General features: G+C 38.6%; 1 protein-coding gene across 1 annotated transcript; it reads left to right on the top strand.

Moving 5' to 3' along the window:
• The first annotated feature begins 7,042 nt into the window (after positions 1 to 7,042).
• Positions 7,043 to 13,625, top strand: il12b2 (interleukin 12B 2). Its single transcript, XM_066711702.1, has 7 exons — positions 7,043 to 7,156; positions 9,722 to 9,797; positions 10,026 to 10,271; positions 11,785 to 11,881; positions 12,018 to 12,196; positions 12,527 to 12,678; positions 13,037 to 13,625. Exons 2-7 carry the CDS (start codon positions 9,722 to 9,724, stop codon positions 13,157 to 13,159), a joined length of 873 nt encoding a protein of 290 aa, XP_066567799.1. The 5' UTR covers positions 7,043 to 7,156; the 3' UTR covers positions 13,160 to 13,625.
• Positions 13,626 to 14,362: the final 737 nt, after the last annotated feature.

Below are 14,362 nucleotides of genomic sequence, written 5' to 3'. Positions count from 1 at the left end.
TTTATGTATTTATTAATTTATTTGTTATTACAGTACATTGTGAACAGGGACTGGTTTATTCCCTTTTTGTTGTACACTGTACGTAGTGATAAGTGACTGTGTTTTATTCCCTACGTTGTGAATATACCTAGGTACAATCAATGCCTCCTAAAACACACAATAATCTCACACTCCTCTTATTCAAAAACATTTTTCCTGCTCAAACTAACTTGAAATTCCAAGCAACAAACTCTAACCTATAGGCTGGTTTAAAACAAACTCACACTTCTTAGTTTGTCCACTGATGGGGATTCCCAGAGAGTCCGATGCCAGTATCCTGTTTGTGATGCCAATTGCAGAAAATAGCACAAGCCTCAGTGTGTAGTAGAAGGTTGATTCTTTATTCCGGCAGCTGCAGGGGAGCCTGACAGGAGACGTTTCCTCAGACAGACTCAATAATTCTAAGTTACATTTTGTATTTTATGGGTTGTGTACAAGACAGAGAAGACAGTTCTTTCCTTCTTGATTGGTGCAAACAAGCTTTCTAAGCAAATTGTAACTAATTAACAAGAGACATTTAAATTACTTACTACATAGACTTTATGCATGAATAACCTCTTGGTCAAGGATGCTAACAGAGCAAGTTTTGTTAAACAACAATTTGCAGGGCAACAACAGAATGCAGAGCCTTAGATATAAGATGGCTATATTAGAAATGATATAAATAATCTATACAGTTGAGAAAGCTGTGTAAGCCCTTGCCAGGTCCAGAGAGTAACAGAGAAACAGAGTCAGCTTTAAAACTCTAGGAATGTGAAATGTATCTAGAAATATTAAATTTAGTTCTTCAGTTATTAATGGCCTCATTTTGTTTGTAAACTTTCTTATGTACGTATCGATCAAGCCCTATAATTAAGTCCATAGCTGTGTAATACAAATAGTACAGTACACACCAGAGCTCTTCAAATCCAGTCTTGCAACTTTTATTTGTATCTTTAAATCAGACCCTTAACTAATTCAAAGCTCAGCTGAAAAGTAGAAATGCTCTGGCCCTCTTGGACTGGAGTTGAAGTGAACTGGAAACCCTTCTGTGTCCTGAAGCAGTGCTCTTCAAACCTACTGCTCGAAGCCCTACCCAGGTTTTCATTCCTGCCTGAGCACTGAATTAGTTAATTCAGCTAATTCACTTTAACCCCTTTCATAGTTCAAATGTAGGAAAGCGGCCTACTGTGTAAAACCGCTGCATTTGATGAGCACTTTTCAACATTTAAATGGATATTGGGGTTTCCTGCAGCGCTCTTCAGGAAAATGGGTGCTGCTATTAAATGATTGACTCATGAGTAAGATCTGCAGTCTTTCAAATTGACAAATTTTCGGGGCTTTTTCCAGGGTGTTACAGTAGCTGGAATAAGCATGTGTACTGCCCTGACTCATTAGTTAATCTTTTACCGACTGTGTAAAATAGGCCCTAAGTGATATGAAGAAGTGCAAAGAGGTTAGACTGAGTAATTTCATTGCCTACTGGATCTAAAACCAGTAGCCCATGGGTTTCAATGCGGGGCTTAGGGTGACGGTGTAGAATTAGAGGTGAGAAACCACATAGTACACAGGCAGAGCTGTTGAGTTTCTCCCTCGATCATAGAAAATCCCAAAGAGTCTCCCCAGGCTACCAGTGTTCTTTTTTTAATATTCAGTGACATTATCCTCTTAACTACTGCTACCACAAGACCAATGACTGATGCAACACTGATATGACATTAATATTATTATTAGTATTATTCAATGGAAATATTTATTGATGTTCAAGAGAATCTTAGCAGCCCCCTGTGTTTCTCCTGAGTTCCACCGGGGGGGTGTCCAGCTTAGGTCACCTCTTCAATCATGAATGTATATAGACTATGGAAATATTTACTTGTGATCAATTAATCAAGTCATGTTTTTTTGTAAAACCCAGTAGCTCAATGATCATTTACAACAAGCAGCTGAAAATCACTTCCATATTTCCATTCCTTCTAGAAGTGGAACTAGTATGTTGCTGTCCAGGACCAGGGAAGGGCACCACTCCTTTTAACATACCTATCAATATCATGTTAAAAACCATATTGAAACCGTATGCTTATTTCAAGGATCCCAAAAGAATAGGATTAAATTATTGGCCAAAATTTGCAATATATTGCAATATAGGGGACAGTGTTAAATGATTTATGAATATGACTCCTGTGACCTCTACTGAAGATTCAAGCATTCTAATTGCAAAGTGCTTAAGAAAATATACATTAGCAATTAGCTATTATTAAAATTTGAACAAAGATATACTAATCTGAGCTTTACTTGTGTCTTTACTTGTATACAAGTATGTTTTGTAAATGCTCACGCTATTTGAGTTTCTGTTCCGCCTGACCACAAGTCTAACTAATGTTGCTTTAAAATAAAACCAAAAAAAAAAAAAAAAACACCAACTCCAGCACAAACCACATCTATACCCTGACTGTGAAAAGAAAGACTGTGTGCATGCACACACAATAGTAAAACAAAAATAAGTCTGTTCAGTTTTTCCAGCTAATATTCTACTAATCATGTTTGTAAAACCCAAAAACGTATTAATAGATTCTAACAGTGTTAATCACGAAATAAACTTGGTTTCTATTGTAATTTATATCAGTATTATTATTAGTAGTATTTTTTCAATACAGTAAAAACCCTCCAGAAATTACAGAGCATCATTCTTCTTTACACTTTCTGACTCACTTCAGTATGATCCAAAAATTTCTGAGACTGGTTTACACTCTATATGTAAACCATATGCGTATGATTGTAGGAGGACAGGGGGACGTTGATAGAATGTTAAATTGTCCCTTCAATATTGTATACCCAGCTCTATAGGCTCAGAGTATGTGTCCATCCCCAATTCAGAAACGAAACCTACACTACCAGTCAGTTTTAGCCAGTTTTAGAACACCCCCATTTTTCAAGTTTTTATTGAATAACCGATGAAATGGTACAAAGGTAAGCGGTTAAAAACTGCCAGAGGTTAAAAGCTTAGGTTACCAAAAACTCAAAAATAATGTACATTTCAGAGTTATATACTGTGTTACTACACCCTCTTAAGCATTATTTGGGAGTGTTACGTGCAGCTCCTGTGCATAGAAGTTACACTGTATTCCTACAATGCACACATCGTTTGAAAGTTTACTCTCTTGGCTACCAGCACGTTTCATTCTCGAACACATCTGATTTACAGTTTCAGTGTCGCCCGCTGTCATTCAGAGCCCGCACAGTCTGCTCTGGGTGTATCTCATTCAGATGGTCTTCTAGGATTGTTTTTAACAGAACTACCTAATGATTAATCCAGTATACATTATTTCGGAAGTTCGGATCCAGTTATGTAAAATCATAGTGTATTAGTAAACTAAACAGAATTTTCCATCTTGACATTTTGAGCTCTCTACGGGTGTGTGTTGCTTTTACCTCCATGACGTTTATTCCTTATTCCTTATTCCTTATTCCTTATTCCTTATTTTTCACAAAATAAGTAATGGTTACTCATTACTTATTTATGATTTCTCAAAATAAGTAATGATTAATTTATTTTTTTCACTGTTTCTCAATAAATTAAGAATGGATACTTATTTACTGTTACTGTTTTCAGTTTTTCTGCAAAATAAGTAATGTTTACTTATTTTTACATCTGATTTGTGGTTATCGAAAAATAAGTAATTGATACTCATTCCTTATTCCTTATTTCTGTTTTTTCTGTTTATATAAGTAAGCTGAGCTCCCATTCAAGCCATAACTGAACTTGTTTAATTAGACATTTTGGAAACTCTTTAAAATAAGGTGGTGTGATTCCTCATTAATTAATATATGAATACCACAGGATTAAAACATCAATACTTCATACACGTCATTGGAGTGCTGATGTTGAGCATATGGAATGCCTTGCCCTAATCCTAAACTAGCAATCCCAGTCGGCACAGCGCAATATTAGCTTGCATTATGGAAACCAAAAACAATTAAATGTCGGTCATACTTTAAAATAAGATGGTGTTATTTCTCATTAATATATGAATAGCACAGGATTAATTCATGAATATGTCATGCACTTCATCTGAGTACAGGTGTTAATTAAATGTATAACAGGGTTAGGCTTAGTGTAGTGCTTCCCAACCCTGCTCCTGGAGGACCCCCTACATTTGTTCCCTTTGTTCCAACGAAGCTTTCAATTACATAATTGAGTTAATAACTTTCTAAATCAAAGCCTTTTCATAATTTTAAACAGTAGGGTTTTAAGTTAACTATTGTTAAGAATTGTATAAAGAACATATGAAATAACCAAAATATTGTATTTCACAATCAAATCTAAGCAGATTGTTACTTCAATTAAGGTTCAATGAAGTAAAGAGTGTTGGAGGTTCTACAGGACCAGGATTGGTAACCCCTGGCTTAGGGTTAGGGGTTGTCTCACTCTTCGCTCCAGCTTTCATTGATTAATTAATTCAGTTGATTGTCTTATTGGGTTCTTTAGAGTGTTTGTCAGTCTAATATAGTTGGTGACTTAAAGGCACCTGAATCACAGTCCAAAGGGCTGGAGAAACAGGCCTACGTCAGTTTGATGGAGATATAAAACTGATCAGGTGCCAGAGAACTGGAATTGGGAGGGGTGATATGAGTTTACAGAGCCACCATCTCACACACACACCTCCAATCCTCCTGATCCACATAGCCCATGCTACAAGTCACAACCCTCCTACAGCACTGTACTATATTCCACCACTACACTACACTCTGCTGTACTACACTACAAGAGTGGTTTCCAAACACCAATCTGCAGACTATTCCTGTTCTGTAGCATACTATTATTTTATTTATTAACGGTCACAATTATCTGGACAACTTATGATTTACATAAGAAACCCTTGAAAGCATTTCAAATTGCAGTGATACAATCAGTTCAAAATACAATAAGAATACATTCTATTTCAATGAGCTAAAAAGTGCAAGCAATTCAGTTGAGCTCTAGGTATGTGTTAAAGGGCGAGATAAGCGTAGTAGAAGTAGAAACGAAAGAAGTGCCAAAGCCCAGACCTTGATAATGTTTTGTAAATATTTTGGGGTTTTCTGTTTATGGGTTTGTTTGATTTACTTGAGTATTATCCTTGTATTAGTTGTGGTTATTTAATTATTATATTTGATAGATTTTCATGCGTGTTTCCTTTTTATTAAGTGTCTTAAGTACTTTTCTTTGTGCACCTGCTGGACCTACTTGCGTTATATGACGCTCTGTTCAGAAACCCAGAACAGGACTCGCAGTGCTCACAGGGGGTTCCGAGTCAGCAGCTGGGGAAGACTCTCGCAGCAGCATGTTTAAGGACTGGGGCAGATATTTGGACTTGATACAGGAGCAAGGACATACAGGACATCGTCCCTTGGAATGCTAATATAGCTCTTTGGTGTGTCTGTGAAATAGGGTAACAAAGTTTGAAGAACTGTGTAAGAAAAGACTGGGAGACAAGTTTCTTTTGAAAGACTTTATTGCATTTCTAAGCTCTGACAATAAAATTCTGTCTTCCTGAAGTGCTCATTGCTCCTGCGTGCTGGTAACTGTGGGAATAAGACAAGTCAAGATTGAGAGCAGATTAAAAAGCCTATAACATTAACTCTTAAACTATTGACCTGCGGGCACTCCTCTTGGGACGGTGGCACGCTGTGCTCCAAATCCATGTCCGGATACCCGATGGCAGAGCGGTGCAGTGAGAAAGTCTGTATACAGTGATTGCTATCACTGTGTAAATGTAGAAACTGCTTTGGTGAAGCCATGAAAACATACCACCCACTCCGCGTAATTCCCCCGTCTGTCCCCCCGTAACTCCCAACTAGTTTCACAGTGTAGCTGTCCTGGGTCCTGAAGAATAGCGCTGTCCAGAGGAGCCTGGAGGCCCACCTGAGCTGAAAGTCCTTACCTGCCATCCTCAGAGGAGCCAGGATATTGCGCTGGATTGACCTGAGGAGAATAGAGACTAGTACCACTGCACTGTATTGGTCTGCTTGGATGTTGTGTTCAAATACGATAGTTTTGGTTTCCTTTGTATATATTATGGATTAGGTTAGGGTGAATAGCTTTTTCTTCCCTCCTATTTTATTAGTCGATTTTAGCAGTAGCACTTTATTATAGATATCTTCCCCTCTGCCCTGTGTGTCATGCAGACTTTTTGCAATGTGCTCTTACTGCATTGTAGTGAATCCAAGACATATTACTGTTAAAAATCATTTCCTGAGGCTGTGGTGTGTCCTGGGATCCTTGCCAAACTAACAGGGTGCTGACCTCTCTTCTTAATTTAGTAATAACAGCTTCTGTATATCCCTTAGTACAGAGGTACTTTTAGAGAGGGGAGGGGGGCGGTATGCTTAACATACACACTACCATGTTGGTACAAGAAAGGAGGATGGGGGTATCTTTTTCCATTGATGACATGGTCCCCGCGGATGGTTAATAAGGGGTAACTGTAAATACATGTGGGTGTGGTCAGTCTTTGAATTAAGGATTCTATGAGCATTTCATTGTCCTGATTGGAATTTTGTTGTTTTTCCACGGCTGAAACAAGTTTGCTGTTTCTTATGAGTGCTGCATGCTTTCTTTTTGAAATACTTATTTTTCGTTTACACTTAACTATGTTCAGTGCGCATACCCCGGGTATCTTTCAGTTGTCAAAACATAAACACACACAAAAAAACACTAAAAGCAAAACCTATACAAATAACAAAACGTCAGCCATAATTAGAGTAAAACTAACTAAGAGCAAGAAGTAATTTGTACATTGATTTTCTTGTTTCATTTGATTTACTATAATTGTTTTTCACATCACTACATTGACTCTCCTCTCTCAGAGCAATGTTTTACAGAGTTACAGTACCTTACAGGTCGAAAGTTCAAGCACTGCGAAGTTGCGTTTCTGTGGGGTCCGCAGCGCCCCCCACTGGCCTTTTTTTTGGCTTTCTAGGAACAGTGTGGCGTGAAGTGGGTGTATGTGTAAAGCGCTTATATATGCTGGTGTCAGAACGGGGAGAACACTGCTGAGGACTTGTCTAGGCTGACGACATTATCCCGAAGACTGCATAACTCCAGGACTTCAAACAACCGCACACTCGCTGTCCCGCAGGCCACAGGTCCCGCGTCAAGGTATGTTTACCTGCTCCCCAGCCACTCTGGACACACCTGCAGCGGTCCTGATAACACTGCCGACATCCCAATTCCATCAGCCAGGCCTTTGTAGAAAAACAAAAAAAACATTTCAATATTTCATTTAAATGCTGTTGCATGATTTGAAGAGTCTGTATAGTTGTTGTGCACAGAGATGCAATTGAAGTTAAGGATGGAGTGAGGGACTGAGGGATGCTGCCTGATAGTTATTTCTTGTGTTGGCTGTTGCTACTTAAAATCCACCTTACTTAACAGCTTGTGTATTTGTTAATTAAGTAATTAATTAATTTGTTTTCTTGATTGTTGTATGCCTTTTGGTTGGTTGCTAAATAAATATAGTAACTTGATTTAATCAAGTAACAATAAATTAATAATACATATTAATATAATTACCAGCATGGGCTGTTCTTGTCCCCGTCACCTGAAACGGCAATTGACAATTCATGGATAGAAAATTAACAACACATCTATTGTCTATTGTGAATTTTTGAGAACCAAATGTGCTACTATCCATTTAATACTATTTGATATTAAATAAACGAATATGACAATTGACAGCAAAATATGTACGCCAGTGTTTTAGATACAGGATAGCTAATTATTGATGATAATATTATTTATCATCAATAATTAGCTATCCTGTATCTAAAACACTGGCGTACATATTTTGCTGTCAATTGTCATATTCGTTTATTTAATATCAAATAGTATTAAATGGATAGTAGCACATTTGGTTCTCAAAAATTCACATTAAAAAATCCACCCAAATATATATTTATTTCTGTATTGGTATTGCATTTGTACGAGTGCATGCGTTTATGTTTTTAAGCAATAACATGTATGATGTCTGTATACTTCATACTATGGTGGTCTTCGATACTTACGACAAATAGACAGTATTGTATGGAAAAGTTTGTGAAGTACTGATAGACTATATAACAAATTAATAAATTAATTAGCGAAAGAGAAGAGAATACAATTTCAGAGAGTTTTACAGTGGAGTAACTGTTGTGTATATATGCATGTATGAAGTATTATTATTATTATTATTATTATTATTATTATTATTATTATTATTATTATTATTATATAATACATTATACAAAACTCTCTGAGCACGCTACAACGTTATTTCCAAAGAAATAAATTTCTAAAGAAAATAACAGCCTAGTCATAGGGCTCTTTTCTTATATTCCTGCTGAGAGATATCTGTACTGATTTGAACATTGTTGAACAATAAAGACAATGTTCACAATGTATGATTCCCTTTGTTCCCAATAGCATTATAGTGTAATGATGATTAATATAATACAAATGGCTTTGTTTTAAACTAGTGTAAGTTTTTCCAATCAGCTCTGATAAATCTGTATTAATAATTATTTACTGCTGGAAACCCAGAGCATTTTATTGAATACAATTGGGTTTGGGGTAGTCGATCACTCTGGGGCAGGACAGGAAGGGTACAGTGAGTCCATTACAATCTAGAGTTAGATAATGTGAAATGGCACATAAAAATCAATATTTTCCATGTGCAATATATGCCAATATTTGTTACTTCATTATTAATGTGAGATTATATCAGCTCTATTTGAAACTTAAATGACCTGTTATCTGCCCTCTTGGGTGATTGAACAGTAATTAATTAAGATGGAAGAGATTGTAGAAAAATGTTGCACTAGTTTAGACTGAGGGTGATTAACAAGAGGAGAATGACAAAGCATTCTAGCTACTCTGTCATTCTGCTGCATGTTCTAAAGTAAATTGTCTAGAAGTATGTTATCCAGCAGGGGAACCACATTAACACCGATGCTCCGAGTAGTGGAGAGGGTTAACAAATAAATTACATCACTGATGAGATGAGTACAGTTTTCAAACTTAACAAGCAAAAAACAACAAATATAAAAATTAAAAATACATTACTCAGAATTTGGACCATAATCATTTTCCAAATAAATGTGAGTGGTAAGTTTGGTAAATCAATGCTGACATTTGATGATTGATGATTCTACTTCTATTCTGAAAATCTCACACCATTTCCCTTACACTAATTCCCCTACTTATCCACAAAACTAACTGTCTTGCATCGTGTATTGTATTGTGCTGCATATCACGGTGATATGCGTGCTGTTGTCTGTGATGACAGGGGGTTCCCCAGTATGCAGAACTCAGTTAATTGTTTTCTAAGGTCAGCTGTCCACGGTGGTGCTGCTCAATGATTCCTTCTCCTTCACAGTAACAATATTCTATATAGTGAGCTGTTCTGTGGTGGAGCTGAGTGATATTGGGCAGGTAATGTCCTGTACACTTATCAATTACCCTTTGGGTTCCTTTTGTGGTCACTGTGAAGGATGGGCTGGAATGGGGGGTGCTTTGTAATTGAGGTGGAGGTAGACCTGTTAGAGGGGTTTAGATGGTGGACGGTGGTGCAGTTTGTTATAGTGGTGTTACTCTATCAGTGCTGCTGGTGTGAGTGTGTGCATGTGGTGCTATGCTGTGTGTGTGTATGGTGCTGTGTTAGTGACCTTCCATGTTGTTGTCTTTCAGATGCTGACTGAGTGCTACATCCTCTCCCTGCTGGTCATCCTGCAGCCCACCTTGGGGCTGAATTTCTCATCAAACTGTAAGACTCTCTGATCATCTATGCAGCATACTGATAACACACACTCTACACTCTAAAATAAATAATATACTGCAAATAAACACTATACTGCATACTGCTAAAATACTCTGCACAATGTACACTCCAGAATTAAGACATATCTCATTAGTCTTATTATATTGGATTATTCACTGTGAAGAGCATCAGCTCAAGGTGCTATATAATTGTGTTGTTGTTGCTGTGCTGCAGTGTTGGTGGCTCAGCCCGAGGGCAGCAAGAATCTGACCTGCAGGACAGAGTTCACCGGGCCAGTGACTTGGACCCTTGGGGGTCAGAAGGTTGAAGAATCAAATTACAGGGAGCTGAAGGGCACAACATTGACCCTGCATCAGCTGCAGGACCCCGACACTGGTATCTACAGCTGCTGGGGGAATGGGATTTGGCTGAACTCAATACACCTGGTGCTCGAGCAGGAGCCAGAGGAGGAGGACGAAGGTAAATAGACAGAGCACCCTGGTGGACATTTAAACACGTTTATTTTGTAATCTGTCAAGTTATTAATTAATCTATATATTTACTGGATAAGCAATGATAAGTACAGTTAGGTCCATAAATATTTGGACAGTGACACAATTGTCAAATTTTTGGTTCAGTACACCACCACAATGGACTTGAAAGGAAACAATCAAGATGTGCTTTAAGTGTAGACTTTCATCTTTAATTTGAGGGTAGTTACATCCAAATTAGGTAATCATGAATTAAATTGTGAATTTGAATACTTGGCTGCAAGTCCTTTGCAGTCAATGACTGCCTGAAGTCTGGAACTCATAGACATCACCAGATGCTGTGTTTCTTCCCTGGTGATGCTCTGCCAGGCCTGTACTGCAGCTGTTTTAGTTCCTGATTGTTCTTGGGGCTTTTTGCCTACCAATCAGAGAGATAGCAAAAACATTAGGTGTGGCCAAATCAACTATTTGGTACATTCTTAAAAAGAAATAATGCACTGGTAAGCTCAAGAACACCAAAAGGCCAGGAAGACCATGGAAAACAACTGTGGTGGATGACAGAATTATTTCCCTGGTGAAGAAAAAGCCCTTCACAACAGTTGGCCAGATCAAGAAACCCTCCAGGAGGTAGGCGTATCTGTGTCAAAGTCAACAATCAAGAGAAGACAATGCAAAGACAAGATGAAAACCATTGGTAAGCCTCAAAAACAGGAAGACCAGATTAGAGTTTGCCAAAAAACATCTAAAGAACCCTGTACAGTTCTGGAACAAAGATCAACTTGTACCAGAATGATGGGATGAGAAGAGTATTGGAGAAGGGAAGGAACTGCTCATGATCTGAACCATATCACCTCATCTGTGAAGCATGGTGGAGGTAGTGTTATGACATGGGCATGTATGGCTGACAAGAGAACGAGTTCCCTTGTATTTATTGATGATGTGACTGCTGACAAAAGGCCTGGCTAAGCATCACCAGGGAAGAAACCCTGTATCTGGTGATGTCTATGGGTTCCAGACTTCAGGCAGTCATTGACTGTAAAGGATTTGCAACCACGTATTGAAACTCACAATTTAATTCATGATTATAATTATGTTAGTTTGTCTAAATACTTTTGAGCCCCTAAAATTGGGGGACCACATATGTGAGTAATTCCTACACCATTCACCCAATTTGGATGTAACTACCGTCAAATTAAAGATGAAAGTCTACACTTAAAGCAAATCTTGTTTCCTTTGAAATGCATTGCGGTGGCGTACAGAGCCAAAATGATGACAGTTGTATCAATGTCCAATTATTTATGGTCCTAACTGTATATGCAAACAAAATACATTCAATTACATGCTTACAATGCACACTTGATTGTTCCTGATACTCCAAACCATTGACATTTCTGTTTACCCACAACCCAGAGAGTGTCTTAGGGGTATGGAACAATATGTTGTCAGTGCAGTGTGGAGTACAGTGTTCTCAGTGCTCATTTTCTCTACCCCTCTTCATCAAGACATCTTGCTCTGCACAGCCAAGACCTACAACTGCTCCTTCACCTGCTCCTGGAGCCTAGAGGGTTATGAGCTAGCCAGAGTGAGGTACAACCATAGGTAAGAAACACTGCACATTGTTATGCTGAATGAATATGTTGAGTGTTGGGCTTAGAGACACCAGGTCACTGGAACCCCTTTCCACAGGCTATGTCTTCACTCCACTGTGCTGACTGTTGCCCTTCTATCCCAACAGTGAAGAGAAGCCCTCCTCCTGGGTGTATGCTCAACATTCTGACAGTTCCTTCCAGTTCCAGATGTCCCACTCCAGCTCCCCATTCGCTGAAGAGAGGACTCCCTTTCAGCTGACTGCTGAGGCACTGGGCCCCAGACACTACCGCCGTCGTACCACAGTCTTCTACATCAGGGACATCAGTGCGTGTGAATGTGTCTCTGCCTGTGTGTCTCCTGATAAACTGTCTCTCTGTATGTCTTTCTGAGTCTCCTGTGTGTCCTTCTGTCTTTCTATATACCGGTTCTCTGTATGTGCTTGTCGATTATCCTGGCGGTCTGTCTTTTTTTCATGTGTGTATGTCTCTCTGACAAAATGTCTCTCCCCCTCCACCTGTTTATCTCTCCATATGTCTAACAGTCTATTAATCTCTGTCTCTGCCTGTCTGTCTCTCTCTATATGTGCCTGTGTGTTACATGCTTCCACGTCTGTTTGTGTCTGGTTTTGATCCCCATGTCTCTGTGTGTTCCCAGTCCAGCCGGATGCTCCTCAGACAGTGTTGTGCAAACACGACAAGAGGGAGACCCTGACCATCACTGTGTGCCCTCCACACACTTGGGCTCAGCCGCACAGCTACTTCCCCCTTAGCCACCAGATTGAGTACATCCATCAAGACAATGGCAAGGTGAACATGCACTACACACATACTAGCACACACTGAAACACATCGGCACACACAGTAATGAACACTGTCATAAGCTGACTTACTGGGACACACATAAGCAGGCACAGATACATACACTTATATAACTGGCACACTCTGATACAGACCATAGCACAGAATGAGCAAATTATATTATTATTATTTTAAATTGTGATAATCATATTGCTGTTATAATACCAGTACTGATACAATATTGTTTTTAAACATCTAAGAATGATATTGATTAAAAAAAAAAAAAAATGCTTTTCTGGTACACACATACAATGTGATTCCTCTGAGGTCTAGCCTGACTCTCTCTTGCTTTCCCTCTCTTCCTCAGGTAGAGACATCCAATAGCAGTGTGATCCCACGGGCAGTTAGCAGGCTACGGGTACGATCCCGAGACCCTTACTTCCTCTCATCCTGGAGCCATTGGAGCCCCTGGAAAAATGTAACGGAGTGAATTTCCTCAATCCCTAACTCTTGAACCCCTAGTTAGTAAAATACGCCATACAATATAGTACTAAAATACAAGTATAGTTCTTATGCCATTCTCCTCTGTAGAAACTATAGATTCCACCCATCCTCTCCTTACTGATTAGTATTATTAGCCAGTTACAATAAGCTATCATGTTTTCCTGTGAGTTGCAATGTTTTCTACTACTTAGAAGTAAGAAATTATTTATTAAAATTATTTAAGTTAGTGTTATGACATAATTGTATTAGCTGTTTGTCTGAGGCAGTGATTACTTACAGAGAGAACCTGTTCTGAGGAAGAGAGCGGAACACTGCCTGTCTATGTGTCTGCCTATTGGAGAATATGGTTCATCCTCTTATAAGGACTCTATCGGTGGTGTCTGTGTGTCTGTCAGTCCTCTGCTTTTCTTTGATCTATTGTTTTCACCACATGCTATTAAAATCCCCTTTATTTCAAACTTTGCCTTCTGTTTCCTGTTTAATTTTACTTTTTTGTTGTTCTTTTTTTATGGTTTTGTTATGGGAGACTCTAAGGTGTGACTCTGGCTGTGTGAAGCTGTTGTGAGAGTTATGATTAGGTTTAGGCTGGGCTGCTGCTGTCGCAGTGTGGCTGTGTGAGCTCTACCCTTGAGCGGTCTTGTGAGCATGTGCAATGCTTTCTGCTTTGAGAACAGAGTGATTTGACATTGAGCTTTTTTAACCAAACAAAAACAGTATTGTTTCCCACAAAGGAAGAGCAACGCTGCTTTAAGCCCTGAGGGTTTACAAAAAATAAGCAATCAGCCTAAGAACCCCCCCAGTGTCAGAGCCCCCAAGCAGAAAGTACTGTGTGTATTCCTTCTATGGGCAGAATGTTTCTAAAATAAAAAGTTCATATTGTTGTCCTCCTAAAAATGTCTTATTGCCAAGGTTTGAACATCAAAGTGGCACAAGCAACAGAGGGAAGACAACCTCATAATCACACTAAGCATTCCCAATATGTTTTAATTTGTGTGAAGAAACAACAGACAATTACTGTTTTTACTCTGTAACAGATCCAAAAGGTAACATATGTGCAATGAAAGCAGGGCTTTACTCATTAGGAATATATCTTTCAATACAATAAAAGGAAATTGACAGAGGAGTAAGGTTTAAAATTTGTGAGAGATATCAATTTAAGTGAATGGAAAAGAAGTGTAAAAAATATAGA

The sequence above is a fragment of the Amia ocellicauda genome, chromosome 8, assembly GCF_036373705.1.
Source record: "Amia ocellicauda isolate fAmiCal2 chromosome 8, fAmiCal2.hap1, whole genome shotgun sequence".
NCBI classification, from domain to species: Eukaryota; Metazoa; Chordata; class Actinopteri; order Amiiformes; family Amiidae; genus Amia; species Amia ocellicauda.
The sequence above is the reverse complement of the archived record's forward strand: the minus strand, read 5'-3'. Positions and strand labels throughout refer to the sequence as shown.

Bases quoted from the DNA above. Each gene is read 5' to 3' on its own strand.
- il12b2 (XM_066711702.1), top strand. From the start codon at position 9,722: ATGCTGACTGAGTGCTACATCCTCTCCCTGCTGGTCATCCTGCAGCCC. The intron at 10,272-11,784 runs GTAAATAGACAG...CTCTTCATCAAG, and splicing joins GCCAGAGGAGGAGGACGAAG to ACATCTTGCTCTGCACAGCC. The intron at 12,197-12,526 runs GTGCGTGTGAAT...GTGTGTTCCCAG, and splicing joins CTTCTACATCAGGGACATCA to TCCAGCCGGATGCTCCTCAG.